The 25,411-nt window shown below is 38.2% G+C and overlaps 1 protein-coding gene across 6 annotated transcripts in view; it reads right to left on the reverse strand.

Annotated features, from left to right (window-relative positions):
* Positions 1–7,059: 7,059 nt before the first annotated feature.
* Positions 7,060–25,411, reverse strand: part of LOC129724116 (uncharacterized) — a 100,333-nt gene continuing 81,981 nt past the window's right edge. The window contains exons 1-4 of one of the 6 annotated variants that reach the window (XM_055678753.1): positions 9,838–10,445; positions 9,593–9,774; positions 8,766–9,525; positions 7,060–8,512 (exon numbers count right to left, since the gene is read on the reverse strand). In XM_055678753.1, the coding sequence (XP_055534728.1) occupies positions 7,492–8,512; positions 8,766–9,525; positions 9,593–9,623 (1,812 nt within the window). In that variant the 5' untranslated portion in view covers positions 9,624–9,774; positions 9,838–10,445 and the 3' untranslated portion in view covers positions 7,060–7,491. Of the gene's footprint in view, positions 8,513–8,765; positions 9,526–9,592; positions 10,446–10,489; positions 11,091–20,989; positions 21,189–25,411 lie in introns of those variants that run through there. The other 5 variants (XM_055678752.1, XM_055678750.1, XM_055678755.1 and 2 more) reach the window with 5 other exon arrangements.

The raw sequence follows: 25,411 nt of genomic DNA on the forward strand, positions 1-25,411 counted from the left end.
GGTTTTTGTTTGTTATAAATTTGAAAATAGATGTATATTAGGGTGCCAGGCAAAATGGTCATCTCGAATTTCAAAAAAAAAAAACGTTATACAAAATGTTCACCTGCTCGAAAAAACACCCTGTGCAAAATTGCAGCTCAATCGGACTTAAAATGGGGTGGCGCAAAGCGATTGAAGTTTGGCTTTTTTGAAAACCGAAAAATCACCCAAGGGGGGGGGGGGGGGTACGTGAAATTGCGGTTTTCGAAAAAATTTTTTTGATGCCAAATGACTTAAAAACGCATGAAACGTCGAGAATTGTTGTCATCTGAAATAAATTTTTTTGCAAAAATTTACTCTCTGGGACTTAATCGTTTTTTCAGTTGTGGAAGGCAGAGTTCAAAATGTTTAGAATTTATCTTTTGAAATGATGATGATGATGATGGTCCCACCTCATACCCCTACATCGGTTTGAGCTGGTCGATTTATCTAAGAAAGATATTATTTAAAGACATACAATGTAACCAGTAGGCAAACAAATAACGGACTGGTTATTAATACAGACATAGTAACCCTTCAAAAGAATACCAATAATTTGAAAATTAAAAAAAAAAAAAACGATTTTCCAATAACATCATTGATCCAAGGCTCATCCAAAACGTTTCCAACCCGAAAATTATCTGGATTTGGTTAGGAATCGAACCTAACATTTAGGAGCTTTAACTAATCAGAATTGGTTCTGGATAACAATCCAAAACTACGAGAGAGATCCTATGATACTATAGTTATCGATAACGAGCTATACAGTCCACAGGCAAACCCAAGCCTTTTCAGTTTTTTCTCCCAACCCTTTGTTCTAAATCGTGAAAACAGATAAATATTAAAAATCTTAATGAAAATATATATAATATTACAAACCAAAAAAGCAACTTATCAACCCGATATGCCTTTTGTTTCAATTTCAGGGGTTTAACTGATGTACTCAGTATCCAGATTGTCTATGTCAGTCTACGCGCGCGTGGCTCAAACATGTGTAGTCAACTCATTTTTTTTTTACTCTACTATTTAATATTATTAGCTATATTCAAACAAAAATCCATCATCATCAATGAACATAATAACTTAGTGTACCAGATAAATTTGAAAAAAATATACTTGAATATTACAATCTTCTTTATTAATTAACAAAAAATTCGTTGAAATCTGTCTACAAAACAGATTTTATGTGTGAAATACAAAGCCTTTTAAACTCCGCCATTGTTGCTGCACGTTTCACTTGTCTGGGCATCGAATTGAAAAAGTTAATTCCTTTATATAACAGAGAGTTCTGTGATCTACTAAATAAAAAGTGTGGTGTTCTAGCGTCTTCCGCGTTTTTAGTGTTGTACCTATGAAAATCACTTCCCCTATCAATTCGATCACACAAATATCGAGGCAGCATATTATTAAAAATTTTATAAAGGAACACCATTGTCAAAAAATAACTCGTTGCTTCACAGAAAGCCATTGCAACGCGTCCAGCATGAAACTCGAGGAAGTGTATCTATTACATCTTAATATTAATCGCATTACTTTATTTTGTAACCGCTGTAATCTCAATATTTGTGTATTATTTGCAAGGAATAAGATGGATGAGCAAAAGTCTATATGTGGTGAAATGATTGACTTATACAACAAAATTTTACTACTAACAGTCAATTCATTTTTTAAACGACACAGAATACCGTATTTTTTAGCCATTTTTCTGATGACGTTGTCAATGTGAGACTTGAAAGTTAACTTGTCATCAATGATTACTCCAAGATATTTTAACTCATTCACGCGATCAATCGTCTCACCATTAATTGCAATATTTACGTCTGGTCTGGAGTTGGCCGAAGAAATAATCAAATATTTAGTTTTGCTAATGTTTAGCTTAAGTTGTTTAAAATTTAACCAATTCGCCAGATAATGTAAGTCTTGGTTTAAAAGTGTTTCAACATCATTTGGGTTTTTAGCCGCAAATAACAGAACAGTGTCGTCGGCAAATAAATTCACATCACAAAACCGTAAAACTCGCTTCATGTCATTAATATAAATTATAAACAAAATGGGCCCTAAAACACTTCCTTGCGGTACACCCAGTGTATTAGCAATGGAAACTGATTCAGAATCATAAAAACGAGTCTTCTGAGTTCTAGCACACAAATAGCTTTCAAACCATTTATATGCTGTCCCTACGATACCAAAGCGCTTTAATGTTTGCAACAATGAGGGCCTAGAAATTGTTTCAAAAGCGCGTTTTAGATCCAGAAACACCGCAAAAATAGTTTCTTTAGCCTCGATTTTCTCTTTCCATTTTGCTAACACCAAATTCAATGCAGACTCACAAGAGTGTCCCTCTCGATAACCTGATTGTTCTGGGATCAGCAAATCATTACTGTTTAAATAATGCATTAGCTGGCCTTTAACAATTAGCTCCAAAATTTTCTCTAATGTGTGCAGTATATTAATGGGGCGGAACTCTTCGGCTTTATCCGTCCCAGTAATTTTGGGGATAGGAACCACAAGAGATTCCTTCCAAACTTCAGGCACGTGCCCTGTTTGTAAAGATTCGTTAACAAGGTCCAGCAGGTCGTGTCCAATTACATGAAAGCAACCTTGTATTACTTTTGCGTTGACATTGTCGATACCAGCCGATCTCTTCAAAGAGAAACAAATATCTTTCAACTCTGCAAAAGTAATAGGATGAAAACCATCAAATCTACAGTTATTATGGATCGGCTGTATTATCTCGTCAGGTTCATTGACCACATCAATACTTTGATTGATCGATTGAACACTTTCAACGAAATAACTGTTAAATTTATTTGCAATAACTCGCGCGGAGTTTTCCTCAATACCATTAAAAGTTATGCACTGTGATAATGTATTATTACTTTTCATTAATTTTTTTAAAGTTTTCCATAATTCTTTGCTGTTATTTTGATGTTGATCGATCTTCCGTTGTATATATGCACATCTAACCTTTTTCAAGGTGCGTGAATATATGTTTCGCGCCGCGGTGTACCTGTTCCAATCATCGTTATCATCACTTATAAAATTTTTTTTATAACATTTATCTCTTTTACGTTTTAAACGCACAAGATCTAAAGAGTACCAGCTGTTCGAATTTTGTAACTCAACAAATTTTTCAGAAACTAGATTCTTGGTACAGTCTTCCAACGTTTTGGTTAGAACAGCTGCTTTATTGTCCAAATCTCCAGTTATTGGATGAAAATTCAAACTTCTTGAAACAAGAGACATTGCTTGTTTCGAATAACTATTCCAGCACTTTATTTTTACTTTATCCTCTCGGTTTTGATCGTTTTCAATTGAAATACAAATTGTCTCATGGTCTGTTATTTTATAATCGGCCTCTGTGAAGGAATTAACATTATCAAAATTTGAGAACACATGATCAATCAAGGTACGAGAGCGTCTGGAAATTCTTGTAAATTGAAAAACTGTTTGTCTTAGATTGAAAAAACCGACTAATTGCTTTAATTGATTCGAGTTCGATCCACCATGCCAATCAATATTGAAATCACCAGCAATTACGTTTAATTTATTCAAATCAACAAAATTTTCCCACCAGTTATCTAAAATTTCCAAAAAACGCTGATCACTCGAACTGGGGGAATGGTAGACTATTCCAAAATTTCCCATCGTCATGCCTCTCTGAACTGATATTCCCAGGAACCAATTGTTTTCGACAGATTCGTTTGATAGAATGTTGAACTTGACTGATTCCTTGGCGTAAATAGCAACCCCACCAGTATGTCTGGAATGTGAAAGGCAAAAAGCAACTTTATAACCCGGAATACTATATTGATCAAATGCATCAGCTTCCACTATGTGAGTTTCAGCCAGCAATACTAACATTGGTCGTTTTTTTTTCCACAAGATGCCGCAAAGCAACATAATTCGTGGATAAACCAGCAATATTAAGATAAACTATTTCTAATTTCCTCTCACATTGCATTTTCTTCAGCTGCTATTTACTTGACAACATGTTGCTTTTTCTTTTTTCAAACAGTCTCCGAAAAACTGGATACTGCGAACTTGATGCTGGATATTTCGCGTCCAAATTCATTTTTAACTCATTATTATGTTTTAAACAATTTACGCATTTATAATCAGTAGAAGCGCATTCCGATGTTTTGTGCTTTTCACTGCATTTAGAGCATGTCTCAGGATTAACACACTGTGCTTTTATGACCAAATTCGCCACATTTAAAGCAACGCAATACATTTATGGCCTCTCGTACAAAACACTTGTCCCACCCAATGCTTACTTTTCCAGCATTCATTAGGCAGTTATAAGTGTCTAGATCAACTTCGATTATCACGTTAAACTTGTTATATTTGAAGCGTGAATTTTCATACTCGGCAATAACCTTTACTTCTTTAAAGCCGATGCTATCATTCTGACTTTTCAACAAGTCTATGAATTCATCGGAGGAATATCGATCATTCATTCCCACAATCTTCAACTTAGGCTTCGCGATTGTGGGAATAACAGCATTATATCGTTCACCCAGGTTGCTTTCAATGTCTTTTTTAACAACCTCAACATTATCCCCTACTGCACACTCTGCAATTATCGAGCCATTCTTACCGTTTCTAAAGTTCCTGATTTTGTGGATTTTTGGATCTAAAGTTTTTTTCAAAAAACATCTAGTATCTTCACTAGATTGAGAAGTCTCGACCGGTTTGATCACAATGACCGGCCGAGCCTTACGGTTTTCCTTTTTCTGTAATTTATTTGATATACTCCCAGTCGAACTCGCTAAAACATTCGCGTATGTTGGTAAACTTTCCAAAAAAACCTCGTCATCACGTACTAGTAACATCTTTTTACTGGGGTTAGAGTCCGATTCAGAGTGAACCGTTCTCTCATTTCGACTCCTTTTTCTGTTCATTGGACCATTATTTCTATCGCGATCGGTATTTAAGACTATTTGGTTTTTGAAATCATCCAGCTTTCTGGCAACACTGGTCTCAATGTTTACCAGACTCTCACGAAGAGAATCGCTGACAGATTTCAAAATAGTCTCGATCGCGTTAGAAACAGCAACATTTATCTGGGTTTCAATTTTGTTTTGATTATTTGTGAGCGACTGAGAGACAGATGATGAGGCATCTCTCATCTTTGTCAACTCACTCAAAACATCATCTTTCCCACCGTCATCACAGGCTGATAAACACGAAACACATTCAAACACAATATTATCATTATCATTAACGACTTTCGCTGCTATTTTCGTAAGGGGCGTGCAAACTCTGTGGAACTGAGATTTGCATTTACCAACGCAAACAACCGGATCGTCGCTAATGCGAATGATATTACCACATTTGCCACAATCCATCTTCCCGCTGCAAACAAGCCGAAGCTGCTGCAGACCAATACCCTGGACGCAGACCAATACGCTGGACAAAATTGCTCACTAGTCTCTCGAAATAGCTTGTATAATGATATACACTATAACTAGCATCGAATACATTATGTTTCATTAGGGTGGTTCATTTATTCGGCATAGGGTGGTTCATAATATTGTGAAAAATGAGTATAATATAAAAAAGCACTTCGGTTCGTTTGATTGGTGTGACGTCTTCGACAAAGTTGTAGATAATAATTCGGTCTTACCAAAAAAATTACACTCAAAAAATTATTCGTTCAAAAGTTAGAAGAAAGATTAAAAATTAATTATTCAAAAGGGCTCATTTTTTAAAAACTTGATTTTTTAAATAAAACCTACGAAAGATTACCAAAACAATGAAACCAGTCCGATCATATAGAAATCAAGAAAAATAAGTTATAATTTTTTTTGAAAAAAAAAATATTTTCAATTATTTTTTTATAAGGCATATTTTTTTTGGAAAAACAAAATATCTACAACTTTGCCGAAGACACTGCCATTCGACTGTAGACATATTTTTAATTCCCAATAGAGCACTCTATGAGGAATCAAGAATATTTCCACAGTCAAAACGGTTAATTTGATTGGCATAGTGTATCTGGCAAAGTTGTAAATAATAACTTCGTTCCTCCAAAACAAAAAAAAATGTATCATGTGAAAAAAAAATTAAAAAATATAACTTTTTTTCTGATTTCTTCATGGCCGGTTTCGTTGTTCAGGAAAACTTTCGTAGTTTTTTTAAATGGGATGTTTTCGATAGTTAATTTATAACTTTCTTTTATTTTTTTTAAATTAGTAATTTGTTTTTAGAGTGTATATATTTTTGAAAAACAAAACTATTATCTTCAACTTTGCCGAAGATGTCACACCGCACACCGGCACGTTCGCGTTCTGATGATGTAAACTTGACAGAAAATGTGTGGTCGAACTGTCAAAACGACGCAAACCTAGAAAGAACGAGTCAATTGTGTTGCCTATCTGATTGAGATCCCTATACTCTCATTATCACTGAATAACATCGATACAGTCTTTTGTCCGATTATATAAGCCAGAGCACTGTGTGTTCAATCAAGTGTTGGTAAGGGACATTATTGTGGTTAATAAAACGAATAAATTGTCTGGTACAACATTCCATCAGTTTCCACCGTTTCATTTAAAAGTTTTAGACACTTGGAATCGAATTTTTTTTCAAATATTAAAATTCCATGTACCTCCCGTGTGTGATTTTGCAAATGACACGAAGGCATTCAACATTCTTCACGAGACACAATCTTAATTTTGGTTGAGATAATTTTTTTTGCACAGAGTAGTTTGATACATTTTGTAAATTTGTTTTGTAATATTTTGCCATTTTACTTATAAATTTTCCAATTCAACATTGTCACCCTAACGACAATGATATAACAAATATTATATTTTCAGGAATTTTTCTATTGGTATTCAGTGAAAAGTGATTTTTCCATTTTATACTCATTTTTAGACAATATTATGAACCACCCTATGTCGAATAAATGAACCACCCTAATGAAACATATTGTATTCCATTTTTTCCATACGATGATTGGCGCCCTAATGTATATAAATACAAGGTAACACACAGGGGTGGCGTGATATTTATCAACGAAATGAAAAAAACCTATCAATACAACAAAACGTCATAACAGTATGCGGATGTATTTCCTTAGCACTAGAATCATCTGAAGAAACAATCGTCAAAAATGTATCGGGTCAAAAATTTTGGAAAAATATTCGAAAAGTAAATAATATTTACTGCTTTTTGAGTCTTTGGTTTACACTTAAACAGTTCCTTCTTAGTCTTAGGCACTATATCACATCAAGCGTTGCACTGGTATAAGCTATTTGATGAGACATACTAACGTTCCAGTAATAAAAAAAACTAATGACTGGATGTTAGGTAACTACACTAAAAACGATGAAGTTCGAAAATATGTACTCTGAGAGGGACACATAAATGCAGAATTCGAGCACCCAGCGAGGGTCAACTAATTTGAACACAACACTTCGTAACGGTACGCGCGTAGTTTTGCTTCATAAATCATTTTTACTATTACTATCGCTGCAGATTCCTAGAGAGAAAGTGTTCGATCGAATCGCGAAACTGTTCCAGCAAGCCATCGACTACCATCCGGTAGATGTTGAGCGTTTCTTCCGGGGCGTGCGGTCTTAGCATGTTACGCACCTTCATGAAGTACTCGGCAAACTCTTGCGGACGCTCGGTCCACCGGTAGTCGAGCTTGACGGGTGGCACTCCGGTCCGGAATCGGTAGCCGTGGCGCTGTATCATAATCCAGGCGATTCCCAAGTAGTCGCGACTGACGCGAACCTGTAAGTGTTCCAGTCGGCGAAAAAGCTCTGTCATATCGATAGCCTCGGTGGTGAACAGCCTCAGCGTGGAACAAATCTCATTCCGACGCCGGTGAAAAAATGCGTTTATCACCTGCTCGGCGATTTTTCGAAAGGATTTACTATGCGCCTGCTGTGCGGGTTGCGGAGGTGCAGGTGCTTGAGGCTGCGGTGGTGGTCGTTGGGGTACCACCTTAGGCGTAGGAGGGTTAGGTTTAGTTTTCAGTATGTCACGTAACCGATTCGGCCGATGAATTCGGGAGATAGTCGGGTGGTGTCTTATCGCTACCAATTTCGGTCGAATAGCCGTCGGTGGTGGCTTTGGTGGCTCCGGAATGGGCATCGATCGTAGGATCGAGTGGCCGTAGCGTTGCTGCTCCTGCGGTGGGTACTTCAGCATTGATTCGTACTGACTGAGCGGCGAGTCTTTGGAGAAATCTAGCGGCTTGGTAGAATCGTGCAGATTGCGTAGGAGTGACGAACCGAATCCAAACTGCGGGGGAAGGCAGCTGAATGTGCTGGAGGGTTTGACTGCCGGTGCATTCATAGCTCGAGTATGGCTCCATTCGTGACCGACGGCCTTTGGGTAACGTGCGGTTGGTGACACCGGAACTAATGGTTGGTACTGACTCTTGAAATGTGTGGTAGAAATGGGTCCAGCGGTGGGTAGTAAAGGTACTGACTGTGATTGGGACTGAGATTTCATGGGTGGAGAGAAGGCGGAGGGTCTGAAAGAAAAAAGAAAATGTTTTTTTTTTTAATTACTCACTGGCCGTAAACAAATTGATGATGGTTTAGCGACTAAAGCAAATCGATTCTATTTTTGTATTGACTCATACTAACACATCAATGGGGGAAAAAAGTGATTTGTCGGAATTTGACCTTTGCCCTGCTGCACAGCGTACAAAAAAGCGGTATCGATTGCGGTAAGCAAAAAAACGCCACAGCACGTTTGCGATAAAGTCACGGCTTAGAACTTACCTTAATCTACTTCCAATAGGTTCGATTGATGGCCTATTTATGAGTGAGTGTTGGCTAATCGGAGGCGGCACGGAGGGTGCAGGAACGTTTGTCCGATAATCAGACTGATCTGGTACACTGCTTGGTAAAGTATTTCTTCTTCTCCAAAACGAATGTAATCGAACATCTTTTAAGCTGGTGGCCATTGCTTGTTCACTTGGCTTATCTTCAATTGTTGACGGTTTGGTACCAGGTGCAGCTCGAAAGTCAGTAAAAGGTGCATTGAAGTGAGGTTGTAATTTCTGTACGTAGGTCGGTTCGTTGTAGACCAGTTTGGTATCCACTAGTGTGAAGTTAAAGACAACTTCCGAGCCGGTCAAACTTGAAGGTTTGCCTATTTGCCTGTCATGCGAGATTCCATGGTCAGTCTTCTTCTCCCCGGTATCGGCGTTAAGTTTAAAATCGATCACTAAATCGTTTTTCTCGTCTTCGTCGTCCAGATCGTCCCGGTCGAAGAATCCTCCGTCACTCGACTCCTTCTCTATGTGATCGTAGTAGATTTTCGACGGGGGTTGCTGCACCAGGTCAAGCGCAGACAGGTCTTTCGGTTGATATCGATCTATCGATTCTGGCTCCTCCGGACAGTCTCCCGTTATATCTATGTATTCATCAACTTCATCATCTGTGAGCTTAGGCCTCTTATAGTTGTGAAGGCTGCTTAGTTCCAGTCGACACACATCCAAAGATTGTTCAAATTTTTCTCGCATTTTGTAGTGGAAATCTGAAACATTTCGAAACTATAATAATAATTTTTTTCATTACAGTCCGTAGTTGGTTAGCAACGTAACCTATTCTAATGGCAATCACTACTAGAACCATCCTGCTGGGTACGCTCCAGTCAAGCTAGTGACGATTTGGGCAAGGCTTTGGGCGCTTTATAAACTCGCAGCTTGGCTTATCGCGGGAATTTTTATGCAAACATATCCCCAATCTGGGCCCGTCAGTGATAAGCACCTCTCGGACCAAATGCCTGCCATGGAAAGAAGGGATTGACAGTAAATCGATGAGCACACAGTCATCTACATACACACACCGTCGCACATCCGCCTGTCGGAGATAACCAACGAAAATATGAGGATGATAAGATAGCCGCGTGTAGTGTTCTTTCTCCGCTGGCTGGTCTCTTTCGGGACACGGGAGCACGAGATAATTCTGATCTGATTTATGGCCCGCAGGCAGAGAGACACGCGGCTGAGGCTGGACTGTCGCAGTGTGTGTGTGCGCGTCTGGCTGCAGTGCGATCCTGCACACGGAGCTTCCAAGCGTAAGGCAGCCAGCGTTTCGTAATGCAAATATTTTAGTATGCTTTATGGCCCGCAAAGCAATGATCTCTGGCCTAGGTAGCTTTACCTTGCTTATATATTTTAAACTGTCCCAACAGAGTATAAAACAGGTTGATAACTTAACAAATTGTAGTATTTTTGGATTTAGTAGCAAGGTAAGCGTTAGTGGCTTTGCAGCAGTTTACTTTTATTACTTTGTCTCTCTGAGGTGCTGCCTTTCATACATTGTAGAATCCTTACACACATTTTAAGTGACGTTCCTCAAAACTAGAAAATAGTTTTACAAATTCACAATTTATAACTATTACGATCTTTAACCTTGCCATTCCGTTACAGTTCTTTTGAACTCTAACCCGCCAAATTTTAACCCAATCGACAATTTATCGATAAAAAAAAGCTCACCGTCTACGAAAATGCGTTAATGCACTAATACTGAAAGACACGGTCGGTTGTGATTATCACAATGTTCACTGTGTTTATTAATATATTTTGAATCAAAATTCAAGAACTTTGTACGAAAAAATTGTACACAAAAAATTTGTTTTCCGACAACAGCGTGATCCACTGACGATCGCACAACAAAAATTGTTTACGTTGGGCTGGGCTAACAATGGGATTTATTTACCGGAGAAGGCAACCCTATTTATAAACTGATGAATCGTTCGTTTGGTGACGGACCACCAAAGCGATAGCCAGCAAATGAGGTTAAAATAATAGTAAAGGTCCTGTAGGTGAAGATTAGCAATACTCAGAGTATCCCTAGTTAAGGGGTTATATACCTTTTTGGTCGAGAAAAACGAGGGAAGTTTGAATTTATTTTTAAGTGCATAGCACCATTTTCATTGCATCAAAGGGGTATTTTTATGAAAGAACAGTTTATCAACAACAAGAAAATACGTTCGATTTTGAGATATACCAATTATTACTGGAGTAATGGCCGTTTCCCCGAAACGCTATTTTTTTGCAGAGGCTTGCGGTGATCCTGATAGAGACTCAGCGGATCAACCGAAATCAAAACACTCATATTATTTCATTAGTTTAGAAGTGTGCCGGGGCCTTGAACGATCGCTTTTATGAGTATTTTGTTTTCAGTGCAAACGGGAACGTTTTTCCCAAAAAATGCACGTTTTGAGCGCAAAAAATTGCATTAAAAAAATGTAACTGTATGTTTCAAAAAGCGATCGTTCAAGGACCGGCGAATTTAATAACGAAAATTTTAAAAAAAAGATGAAGGAAATTGGTTCAGTAGTTTTCCCGCAATCAGGATCACGGCAAAGTCATTTTCCGGAAAAAACTATTCCGAGATAATCGCGTGTAAAGTTTCAAGTTCAGCTTATGCGGCCGTGGCGAGGTGCGTTGCAAATCGCTCTAACTTTCTTCCTATTGCTCAGATTATTATGAAAATTTGTGGAAATGTTCTCAAGATGTTGTATTTGAAGATAATGTAATAAAAAATTTTCCGGTTTTTTGAAAACTAAAAAGGTATATAACCCCTTAAGACAACCTTTACACCCGTGCGTACATAGTATACATACTACGAAAGTAAAGTTAGAGGATTCCTTTTCTCAATTGATAGTAAATAAACACATAATAAATGATTTGTGATGTTAAACGAATGTGTTATAGCATTTATAGCTAATGTTCGTGAGCAATTGTCCTTGATTTCGAAAAAAAAGAATAAAGTAGGTTTTCGGTTGGTTGTGTAATATAGGTAAACAGTATTTATCGTCATTCCGATCCCCAGAATTAATTGAATAAAAATGCATCCATGCTTTTCTATCGTTAGCATTTTAAAACTTATTCCTCCTTCAATATGCCAACTATTTTTTTTTAACGCCAAGGCGATGATATGTTCAAAGTATACACTAAAGTCGCTTTTTATGCGGGGGATGCGTAAATTCCGTAAAACCGCGTAAATTCCGGAATCCGATTAAAAAAAACCCGCGTTAATTCTACAATCCGAGTGAAGAGAAACCGAAATCCGCGTAAAAAAACCGTGTGAATTCCGGAATCCGCGTAAAAAAGCCGCGTAAAAAACCGGCGTAAAAAACGCGTAAAAAGCGACCTTAGTGTATTTCAATTTTGTTTCGACTGTTGACTATTCAAGTATAACGTCCAGATAAATGTTATACATTTTTCGAAGCACTGCACTGCTTCAAATTTCATATATTTTTTTAAAATTAAAAACATTTTTCTATAAATTTTATCCTCGTCTAAATATTTAGTATTTACTCGCGTAAGCTAATAGGAAATAGTTCGCAAGCTCTAAATTCTTAGTCTCTCAATTTTTGCTAAGGGGCCGTTCATATTACCTACACGACGCCAGAACCGAATTTCTTTCTCGTCTTTTAATCCCCGCGACCATTTTTTTTTTACAAAACGTTGTAAAACGTTTGTTTTTGTATTTTATTTAGTATCTTCAGGTAAAAAAAAGGTCCGTTTGAGGTATCACCTTCTGTCCAGTAGTTCCAATCCCTACCTCCCCGTGGTGCTGGCTGGTGTACGAATTACCTTAGAAAAGATCGTGTAACCACCCCGGTAGGACCTCTGGTCGTATGCTGACAAGGAACGGGGGCTCCTTTCGGAAGCTAATTCGAGCGGCTGACCTCCATATTAGGATCGGCTCAAAACAGCGTCTGTTCTCCATGTTAGAAGCAGCTGAAAAACCGCATTGTTGATCAACCCAGAATTCTAAACACCAAAGCCTGCTGGTATTCGGAACTTGAAACAGCGGTACCACGTTGGTCCTTACTCAAATCGGAATAAACGGCAAGGACCTTGGAAACGAATAGGAAATAACGATTGGACTCGGAACATGGGAGTCCGATCTCTCAACTTCATTGGAAGCACTCAAGTACTTGTTGACGAATTGAAGAGTCGCAAGTCCGACATTGTAGCGCTGCAGGAGGTGTGTTGGAAAGATGCTATGGCACGTCCGTTCTGGGATGGCAATACCATTATTCAGAGCTGCAGCAATACACATGAGCTTGGTACAGCCTTTATCGTGATGGGTGAGTTGTAGAAGCGGGTTGATACGAGCATTGCCCAACAACGCTCATTTTAAACTGGTAATTGAAAAATTCAGCGTGCACCAGCTGACCAACGAAAACGGTCTAAGACTCATCGAGTTCGCCGCCTCCATGAATATGACCGTACGTAGTACCATTTTCTAGTACAACCTTCCACATTGGTACACCTGGAGGTCACTAAATCAGAGAGAATCGTAAATCCGCTGTACTGGTACTAATTATCCGTCAAATGCGATAGAACGTGGAGCGATATAAACAGAAGAGGACACAGCAGAACCAACTATTCCTATAGAGGAAGCGCCGCCAAGAAGAGAAGGAGTTCGTGGAACTAGAACAGCTGATTCACTTTCATGAAACGCGAAAGTTTTACCAGAAACTGAACGCATACTGCACAAGCTTTATGCTGTGAACCGCAATATCCCGAGTTAAGGAAAAGAGTATTCTGGTGGATGATCATAAGGTGGCCGAAAAATTGAGACAGATCCTCCAACAGTGCCGTGAGTACAGTGTCCCTACGCACCATCCATTTATCAATTTCAAAGATCGACGAGACCGACTTTCTCGGAAAATTGATCCTACTGATTTAGGCTACGATGAATGGAAACCAGTGCTGTGTGAAGGTTTTGGGTGGATTATCCGGCCCATTCGTATCCCGCAGGGGTTTTTGGCAAGGTGATGGGCTCTCGTGGGTCAAGTTTCCCAAGAAGGTGCTGTGCCTGTGATATAATTGGCTCCGTAAAACATAAATTTGTATGTGCCGTGTTAAATAAATCTAGAGAAACATTTCAAAAGGTCCTATCTGCTTTGATCGTTTTTTTGATCGATCAATTTCATTCAATCACCACAACTTATCAAACACCTTTTATGACACGTATTTTGGACAAGTTGATGGCGGAGGGATCGCTCTAGCCTTCTGAACGAAAACCACGCTTGAGAGAGCTACTAAAGTTAAACCGTTACCAAAATAAAAAGACGTTTCGGAAAAACGATGAAAGCAGATAGGACCTCTTAAAATGTTTATCTAGAAATGTTGTGAACGAAAAAAAGGTGCTGTGGCTGACAACCAGCGAGGTGGGCATGGCAAAGCCGCTTTTCTTTTGCTCCGGACTGGCCGTGAGTGGGTTAATTTAGTGTACGAAGTGTCTGCCGGAAGTTGCTTCGTTTATTAAGAAATACCATAAGGTGACAACCATAAATTACGTAACGCAAAATCCCAATTTTTGGACGCTCACCCCCCAGCCTTCCACAGGAGGGGTCCCCCTAGTCATGGGCCAGACGTGAAGACTGACCGGAGACGTTTTTTTGCTCGTCACCTTCCAGTGAAGCGTTAAGTCATTTCAAAATTTAAAATTTTCTTACCGCCGACTTCGAGTCACCACTTTGAATTTTCATAAGTACAAGACTCGGAAATACTCATTGCGTTCCCTATGAAAATTCTATTTTATGTTTGCTTCCAGCGGCGGATTAAGGCCTGCTCGTCAATCATTGCAGGGCGCCAAATGTGGGAGCGAAATGATTAAAAAAAACAAAATTCAAACCACAATAATAAGTTGAATGTTCGGCAATTTTAGTTGGCTATTTTTTCAGGATTGCTTATCGAGTCAATAAAAAACGCTTTCAATTGTCTAATATGTGCGAAATTGGAGCATTGGAAATTGGAATTGGAAAGTTGCGTCCGGATTCTGGTCCAGTTTGGTCGAGAATCGGAACAAGCTCGTTCCGATCTGTTTTAAATCCCGTGCGATTGGCTCCGCCCAAAGTCTGATAACGAGAATTGTCAATATTTTCGAGCAAGCGTTATTTTAATGAAATTAAATCATCAAGTCTATTATGCATGTTAGAAACAGTTTGATTGAATTAAAACCTTTCAAAACGAGTTTTGTTGTGAAATTTTACTTGACTTCTTAAAGTGTTGTTTTTGTCAAATTTAGAGTGACACGTTGTTTCTCAACCACTAAATATGTACTTTTGATTTCTTTTGAAACATTGATTATAAAGCAAATGAAAATTGTTTTTTTTTTGTTTAATACAGGTCGGACTCGATTATCCGGAATGTTAAAAAAAAATCATTCCGGATAATCGAAAAACAGAAAAAAACTCGAATTTGCGATTAACGAACATAAAATAAATATTTTCTTTTTTTTATTATAATTTTTTTATAATAGAAAAAAATAGATATTTCTAAGGCGGAAAGGAGTAAAATCTTGAGGAGCAAATAAAAAAAATACACAACACTGATTATTTTCACTTAATTCGAACATGTCCCAAACATGCCAGAAGTGACATAAATGGTAACCAATATTCCAAAGGGGATGGTAAAGGTAAGATTTCGAAATAAAAATTAAAAACGAACAAAAAAAAATAAGACTGAATAACCGAGTCCGACCTGTAGTTAGCTGCGAAAAATAAATATATTTATTCATTGGAAAATTTATAGAGTGCATTTACTAAAATCAGTGCACTTTGTAGAAATGAAAACTTGCAAAAATCGTTGCAAATTTGCCAAATATGTTCCTTTTCAGAATAAATACCATGTCAATAATTAATTGAATCTACTATTTTTTGCTCTCACGTAGTTGATGAGGAGTCATGATTTTTAAAACGGATGATCTCCTTTTTTTTTGTTCATCTATAATTTATTTGACACGGCACAAATACAATTCAATGTTTAACGGCGCCAATTATATCTGGTAGCTTACTTTCTAAAGTATCTTAATAACTAAAAGCAAATTTTTTATCCTCGCTGCCGACTACGAGCTGAAACTAAATGTAACTTCAGGCTATAATATTTTGCATCAAAAGCACTGGTTTACTGTATGATGGTTTTCATTGCCATAGGTAAGCACATGTTCCGCTGCTGGGCCAAGATATTACGGACTGGCATATTGGGTTGTCTCCCTCGGGCCTTGAGAGTATCGTGCGGGTCTGATTGCTGTTTCCGGATCCGGGGTCTTTACGTGTTCTTGTCGTTAGGCTGGATGCAGGCGGAAGGGGGTAGGACTAAACTGGGGCGTGGATGGATTTCAGGGAAACGTATATAGGGGACATGTTGGATAGGTCACGGCTCGCCAAGACATCACGAACAGGAACAGCCGACTGCCTACCTTCGGCCTGCAGGGAAGCTATTAATTTAGACCTGGCGTCACGGTGTACAGGGCATGACCAAACAACGTGCTCTATGTCGTGATAACCTTCACCACAGGCACAGACACCACGGAGATGCGCGTCAAATCTATAGTGATTGGACATAAGCCGGGACATCACGCAAATGAAATCCCGAACTACATCCAACCCCTTGAACCACGGGTTCGTCGACACCTTGGGGATTATGGAATGTAACCACCTTCCCAGTTCCCCTCTGGTCCAAGCATTTTGCCAACTGATGATCGTATTCTGACGTACAAATAAGAAAAATTCATTAAAGGCAATTGGTCTTTCATAAATTCCACCGTTTGTTGCGCCCACCTTAGCCAAAGAGTCCGCTTTCTCATTGCCCGGTATCGAGCAGTGAGAAGGGACCCACGCTAAGGTAATCTGATACGATTTTTCGGATAAAGCACTCAGATGTTCCCGTATTTTCCCCAGGAAATACGGAGAGTGCTTAACATCTTTCATCGATCGGAGAGCCTCAATGGAACTGAGACTGTCCGTAAAGATGAAATAATGGTCCGTGGGCATTTTTTCGATAATCCCTAGGGTGTACCGAATTGCAGCCACGTAAACGGAAGCAGGATTATCAAGCTTATGGGAGACGGTTAAATTGTTATTGAAAATACCGAAGCCAGTGGACCCATTAAGAAGTGATCCACCAGTGTAGAACATATTGTCGCAGTTGATGTTTCGATATTTATTGGAAAAAGTTTTGGGGATCTGCTGCACGCGTAAATGATCCGGGATTCCACGAGTTTCTTCTATCATGGATGTATCGAAAAACACAGTAGAATCAGAAGTATTTGATAAGTCGACACGATTTGGAATATTCGAAGAAGGGTTAATATTTTGGGACATGTGACTGAAATACAATGTCATAAAACGGGTTTGAGAATTAAGTTCGATTAACCTTTCAAAATTTTCAATCACAGGACGGTTCAAGACCTCACATTTGATAAGAATGCGAGAAGACAGGCTCCAGAAGCGGTTTTTCAATGGTAGTACTCCAGCTAAGACCTCCAAACTCATCGTATGGGTCGACTGCATGCAACCCAAGGCGATACGCAAACAACGATATTATATTCGCTCCAGTTTGATCAAATGTGTGTTTGCTGCGGAGCGGAAGCAGAAACACCCGTACTCAATGACAGACAATATCGTTGTTTGGTAAAGCCTTATAAGGTCTCCTGGGTGGGCTGCCCACCATTGTCCGGTTATTGTACGAAGAAAATTCACTCTTTGTTGACATTTTTTCATCAGATACCTAACGTGACTACCCTAGGTGCCTTTAGAGTCGAACCAGACACCAAGATATTTGTGTACCAAAACCTGAGAAATCGTTTTACCCATTAATTGTGTTTGAAGCTGAGCAGGTTCATGCTTCCTAGAAAAAACTACTATCTCAGTCTTCTCCGGAGAGAATTCGATACCTAGCTGTAAAGCCCAAGCAGACAAATTGTCCAAGGTATCTTGCAATGATCCTTGCAAATCGGCAGCTTTGGCTCCTGTAACAGAGATAACACTGTCGTCTGCAAGTTGTCTTATCGTGCATGAATTTGCCAGACATTCGTCGATGTCATTTACATAAAAGTTGTAAAGAAGGGGCTTAAACATGAGCCCTGGGGAAGACCCATGTAGCTAATGCGAAAAGTTGCCAAATCGCCGTGCGTAAAATGCATGTGCTTTTCGGACAGCAAATTGTGCAAAAAATTGTTCAAAATTGGAGAAAATCCTTGTCGGTGAAGTTTACCCGAAAGAATGTCAATAGAAACGGAATCAAAAGCCCCCTTAATGTCCAAGAACGCAGACGAACTAGTGTCATACAAATGAGTCATCTCTCAAACTTACAAATAACAAACTTCATAACAATTTGATATGCTGTTGAAAAGTTTTAGAAAGAAAAGAAATTCAAAGACTATTCAACACTTTACCTGCTTCGATCAATATATATGGCCTCAACATGATTTAAATGTGGTATCGTACTATCTGAACGTTCCCGGCATCGCTCGTGATTAAATTGTTCGAAATTAAGAGTCATTGCTTTTATTTCGCTATTTCTTAAGTACTAACATTACGTCGAATTTCAAATTTTATACTTCTATTACAACATCATTATTTTAGAGCATGAGCATGAGCATGAGCATGAGCATGATTGACCGCCCGCGGTTGCTACTCCGTTATTGCCAGATCAGCAGTAATTACACAGAGAACCAATAGATGATGCTTGGGACCAACATTCATCCTCAATGTGTAAAAACTGGTGACCTTAATATATTTATCAGGCAATACCAGCGCCGGCCGCATCCGAATGCAGGTCAAAGAAGGAGTTTGTATAGGAAAATGTTGACGTGATACTCGCTTTATGGAAGCCGAGAACACCTCTGCACTTCCACGAGAAATCACTGGGATGTTGGAGAAAGGGCAAGGTATACAGCAGGGTTCGTTTTGGTGAACGATGCGCTGATTTCGAGCGTCGGGTTCTTTACAACAAGTGTCGCGCCATTGAGTTCATTACATCCGCCACGATATTCATAATGCGAGTCGAACTTATTCAGTTTGAAAATGTAACACCGCAACAATAAATCGTACGCAAGGATACTGGATCTTTGACCGAATCGAGACAACTTCAAATGATCGGATATCTCCTCGTAAGGTGATCCTCTTTATACCGAAAGCTATTGCGCGTTGTTGATCTATCTAAAAATAGGTCACTTGAAATGTATAAACACGGAGTCTCTCTAGGTTCGGTCAACCGGATATTTTCTATATAACAGATCGACTAACGACGTCTCTCGTATTCACTTCGTCTGCTCTAAAAAAACGATCCGCGAAAAAAACACCTGAAAAACGGAATATAAAAATGATGCGCGCTTATTACGGAAACGAACCATGAGTATCTTTCTTGCCAAACACCGCGATCCTCTGCGTACGACGCGCGTGAAGTAGCTTTTACCACTTGTAGCAACCAGCTATTTGTTAATCTCGAGTACACGTTGGCCGCGATTCTTTGGAAGGTATACATCGCGTTTTCGTTAGTCACGATATTTATCGACCGAACGAAATCTTCGGTGAGACATGAACAAGCATCTGGGTAAACTCCGCGAAATCTCTTAATTTCGAAAACGATCATATGAGCAAAACTCTCCCGAACCGGAAGCGCGGTTTACACCGAAGCATTACGCACGACCGCTATTTTTCCTTCTACCGACGCAGACGCTCGGGGATACGACATTTCGATGTGAATGTTACCTATTAAATAGAAAAATTGGCAAAGTTTCATGCATACAAAGCCTTAATAATTTAAAAACGAAGTTATCCATTTTGACCAATATATAGTCTCAAGTTTATTAACAAAATGCCGAACCAGTCATAATTGGAACGTATTATATAAAACATCTGCCCAAAAGCTATAAAAATCGAAAAAGTGAAGCATAAGATTTTGGCTATCATTACTGCACCATAGTCCTCAAAATCGAACGTATTTTTTTGTTGTTGATAAACTGTACTTTCAGAAAAATACCCCTTTGATGCAATGAAAATGATGCTATGCGCTTAAAAATAGATTCAAACTTCCCTCATTTTTCTCGACCAAAAAGGTATATAACCCCTTAAGTCATGAGAATCTGGGTCGCGGCTTTAAGTTATATGCAACATAGGAAAATCGGAAAAAGCAAAGCCTTGGTGCCACATTTCGACTCGGAACCCGACCCTCCTGAACGGGCACATCGCAAGTGAAACGGTGTGAAACTGAATTGTAAAACAGTTCACGTTTGTATATGACTTCCTCAATAGGACTACCATGGACGACTGCTGACCCCGTTTGGACAGGTAGCGGCTAGCATTAACGTAATATGCACAGTTTTGGCAAAGCCGTTGACACGTCACTTTCAACTTTTAATTTGCTATAGAAGGACTTCACGCAAACTCGTCTATGGAGTTGGCAACGCCCTCCCAAATTTTAGTGAAAGTTTGTGAGTTTGGAGACGACGATAAGAAATATTTGATTTAAAAAACTTTGGTCTTAAAATCAAATGAAAAAAAAATTATTTTAGGTAATGGAGTTTTTACATGAATGAAAAATTTGACTTTGAAAAATCTTAGGTGTTTTTTCAAGAATTCTAAGAATATGGCTTTTATTGAATTATTTTCATACGAAAATTTAAGAGTTAATGAGCATGAAAAAACTAACCGACGACGACGGGTCTCGAACCCAGACGGGCCGCGAACCCTAGAGCTTTTTAGCTTTCGAATGAGGGGAGTTAACGGTACGATCTACCCTCTCTACCACCGGGTGATGTTCTATTACAACATCATTATTTTAGAACCCAAAAAGTGGATAAACATTTATTGGATTTAAGCATTCATGTAAATCTATTTTTACAAATAATAAGTTTGAATGAGAAAGGCTGAGTCTGACCGCTAGGTGGATTAATTTAGGTTTTTATTTCTAAAAAACATTACAAATTGACACAAACAGAAATAGAGAAAATAATTGAACAGAATTTTGTAATTTAAGTAATTTAATTTGAGTAATTTAAGATGTTTGATTTTTGAAACAGTGTAAAAAAAAATAAGTTTGTACAAGACAATCTAACTCATCACTTGAAATCGATTTCTAACAAAGAATTTTTTTATTTTAGATCAAATAGACGGTAACACATTAATTAATAGTCAAATTCGCAAGTTGAGCATGAATCGAAACAGTGTTCAGGGTTATTCCTACCTGTCGTCTTCCCCTCAACGCAGCAGAGAACTCTCTCATTGGCAACCATCCTTGCACTGTTTTGTAAGCACGAACCGATTTTTATAACTTTTTTACGCCGAATTAACCACTTCGTGATCGCAATATAACTTCAACGTTCAGTGCCAAACAGTCAGCGTGGCAATCAAACATTAACCACGGCACGCGACTATAACTTATTCGCGTTGCGGTAGGGAACGTTCGCGACAGGACATCCGACCACCAGCACAATTCTGATAACAGTGAGTAGTCAAACGGGCTGAAAGACGAACCAATCGAAGAGGGGCGCGCACGTCTTCCGAGACTCCAACCGAATGTCAACTTCCAAATGGGGCTGGCGTGGAGCAATCATTGAACTAAACGTCTAGCATAACCCGTTCACCTACGACACTGACTGTATGTATGATGACTCGATGTCCTGGAGCAGCAAGCAGGTAAACGCCTCTGGCGAAGCTCCACGTCAGCGTCCGATTGCGTGAGAACTTACGGAAGGGCGGGCGGCCGTTTTGCCGTGTGGTCATCGTGCACAGTGGGAGCGAGAAAGGACCAGGAATGTCCTGCTATTTTTGCAGTCACGCGTTAGTGATTCGGTTTGATGTGGAGGTTTTTTTTTTTTTTAATAAAGGGGGGGATTTGTTAGTAGCTTAAGTATTTATAATAAATATTAGTAAATAATGAGTATGTGTGTCCAATCACAAATGGTGACTTCTCAACACTGTTGGAAATTTGTAATTTTAATTGTTAGGATTTGTTTGCTTTCGCAATTAGGACTTATCATTCGTAGGGATTTAAACCTACTTGTCAGAAAAGGGGAAGTAAACTTACAACTAACTTAATTGCTAACTTATTGGCTATAAAGAGAGCTAATCGTAGCAATTGAGGATTGCAACGATTTTTGTCGAAAATTGTTAATAATTTTATTTGACATATCTTCTAATGGTTCAACACCAGTAAGTCTATGTAATTCGAGTGTACCAAACCAAGGAGGACGCTTCAAGATCATTTTCAGAATTTTATTCTGAATCCTTTGAAGCGTTTTCTTCCTTGTTGAACAGCAACTTGACCAGATCGGTACAGCATAAAGCATTGCTGGTCTAAAAATTTGTTTGTAAATCAAAAGTTTGTTCTTTAAACAAAGTTTAGAATTCCTGTTAATGAGAGGATATAAACATCTCGTATATTTGATGCACTTGGCTTGTATACTCTCAATGTGCTCTTTGAAAATAAGTTTTTTATCATAAATTAGTCCCAAGTACTTAACCTTGTCGGACCAACTTAAAATAACCCCATTCATCTTGACAACGTGATTATTGTTTGGCTTGAGGAAAGAAGCCCTAGGCTTATGCGGAAAAATTATCATTTGAGTTTTAGAAGCATTGGGAGAGATTTTCCACTTTTGCAAGTAGGAAGAAAAAATATCTAAACTTTTCTGCAATCGACTGCATATGACACGAAGACTTTTTCCTTTTACGGAAATGCTTGTGTCATCGCAGAACAATGACTTTGTGCATCCTGGAGGCAAATCAGGAAGATCTGAAGTGAATATGTTGTACAGGACTGGACCCAAGACTGAACCTTGAGGTACACCTGCTCTGACAGGAAATCTATCAGATTTTGAATTCTGATAGACAACCTGCAGAGTTCGATCAGTAAGATAATTTTTCAAAATTTTGATTAGGAAAATTGGAAAATTAAAAGTTTGCAATTTCGCAATCAAACCTTTATGCCAAACACTGTCGAATGCTTTTTCTATGTCTAAAAGAGCAGCTCCAGTGGAATAACCTTCAGATTTGTTAGCTCGTATCATATTAGTAACTCTGAGCAATTGATGAGTTGTGGAATGCCCATGGCGAAATCCAAACTGTTCATTTGCAAAAATTGAATTTTCGTTGATGTGTGACATCATTCTGTTAAGAATAATTCTCTCAAACAGTTTACTTATTGAAGAAAGCAAACTGATTGGTCGATAACTTGAAACTTCAGCTGGGTTCTTATCCGGTTTTAAAATGGGAGTGATTTTTGCATTTTTCCATAATTTGGGAAAATATGCAATTTTGAAGCAACAATTGAAAATTTTTACTAAAAATTCCATTGTGCTCTCAGGGAGATGTTTGATTAGTATATTAAAGATTCCATCGTCACCAGGTGCTTTCATATTTTTGAAATTTTTAATAATTGATTTAATCTCATTCAAGTTAGTTTCAATTATTTCTGCAGGTAAAAAATTCTGGGAAGAAATTAAATCAAATTGACGTGTGACTTCATTTTCAATTGGACTCACAAAATTCTAATTTGAGTTATGAACACTCTCAAACTGCTGAGCAAGTCTTTGAGCCTTTTGTTCATTGGATACAAGAAAACGTTCACCATCTTTTAAAACTGGAATAGGCTTTGAAGGTTTCTTAAGAATCTTCGACAGCTTCCAAAATGGTTTTGAATATGGTTTCAATTTTTCAACTTTAGTCTCAAAATTTTGATTTCTCAGAAGAGTAAATCTATGTTTAATCTCTTTCTGTAAATCTTTATAAATAGTTTTAAAAACAGGGTCACGAGAACGTTGATATTGACGTCTGCGGACATTTTTCAAACGAATTAGAAGTTGAAGATTTTCGTCAATTATTGGTGAATCAAATTTCACTTGAGCCTTTGGAACAGAATAATTCCTGGCATCAACAATTGCACATTTTAATGCGTCCAAAGCGGAATCAATATTCACTTCGTTTTGCAGATCAAGCTCATTATTGAAATTTCTCTCAATATGAGTTTTGTATCTTTCCCAATTAGCCTTGTTATAATTAAAAACAGAGCTCATAGGGTTTAAAACTGATTCATGTGATAAAGAAAAAGTTATTGGAAGATGATCAGAATCAAAGTCAGCATGTGTGATCAAATCACTACATACATGACTTTGATCTGTAAGCACCAAATCAATTGTTGAAGGGTTTCTTACAGAAGAAAAGCATGTAGGACTATTCGGAGACAAAATAGAATAGTATCCTGAAGAACAATCGTTGAATAAAATTTTGCCATTGGAATTACTTTGAGAATTATTCCATGAACGATGTTTAGCGTTAAAATCGCCGATTATGAAAAATTTCGAACGATTTCTGGTGAGTTTTTGTAAATCACCTTTAAAATAATTTTTGAGCTCGCGTGTGCATTGAAATGGTAAATATGCTGCGGCAATAAATAAAATCCCAAGTTCAGTTTGAACTTCAATTCCCAAAGTTTCAATAACTTTCGTCTCAAGATGGGGAAGAGCACGATGTTTGATTCGGCGATGAATAACAATTGCAACTCCACCGCCGGAACCCTGAATCCTATCATATCTATGAACCACGTAATTGGGATCATATTTTAATTTTATGTTAGGTTTCAAAAATGTTTCAGTAATAATTGCAATATGCACATTATTTACTGTTAAAAAGTTAAAAAGCTCATTCTCATTGGCCTTCAATGAGCGAGCATTCCAATTTAATATTTTAATTGTTTTATTTAAAATCATTGCTAAATTTTAAATTAGAAACAATTTTAATAGTAAAATTTGTGCCTATTTGAATGGCTTCAAACATTGATTTTGCCTGCAACATGGCGTTCATAAGATCGAACATTGCCTGTTGCAAAAAAGAAAGTTTACCTGCCGTAATAGGCCCCAGGCAGTTGACATTAGAAAAAATATTTTCGGCAGCAATATTAGCTGGAGTGATAGGTGTACAATTATTTTCTAGCCTGTTTTGCTTACCCATATTAACGGTTATTTTCGAACTACCAACACTAGGCGGTATAATGTTCGAACTACCTGTAACCTGTGCATAAGTTAAACGGGTATGCAAAGGAGTAGGTAAACTATACGTCACTGGTACGCTTGGAGAATTTTGTTTTGAAGTTGGTTTTAATTGAGAAATTGAATTTTGTTTACCTTGCCTTGCCTTAACAATTGCTAAACGGACTGGGCATTGATAAAAATTTGACATATGGTTGCCGTTACAATTCGCACAGCGAAAATTTTTACTCTCTTTCACAGGACATGTGTCCTTTTTGTGAGAAGAGTCTCCACAATTAAGACATTTTTGGTCCATGTTACAGAATTTGGAACCATGGCCATAACGTTGGCAAGTACGGCATTGGGTGATATGCTTTTCACCTCCGCCATACTTCCTATAAATTTCCCACTTTACACGCACATTATACAAAGCATGTGCTTTTTCAAAAAATTTTAAGTTGTTAACCTCATTGCGGTTAAAATGAATTAAATAATTAACAAGGGAAATTCCAGTTCTCTGACTGTTTTCGCCTCGTGATTTTTGTTTCATTAGAATTACTTGGGTAGGGGCTATGCCAAGTAATTCTGTTAAAGTAAGTTTGATCTCATCAACGGTTTGATCGTTGGTGAGACCTTTCAAG

Source organism: Wyeomyia smithii, chromosome 2, assembly GCF_029784165.1.
Source record: "Wyeomyia smithii strain HCP4-BCI-WySm-NY-G18 chromosome 2, ASM2978416v1, whole genome shotgun sequence".
In the NCBI taxonomy this organism is placed as follows: Eukaryota; Metazoa; Arthropoda; class Insecta; order Diptera; family Culicidae; genus Wyeomyia; species Wyeomyia smithii.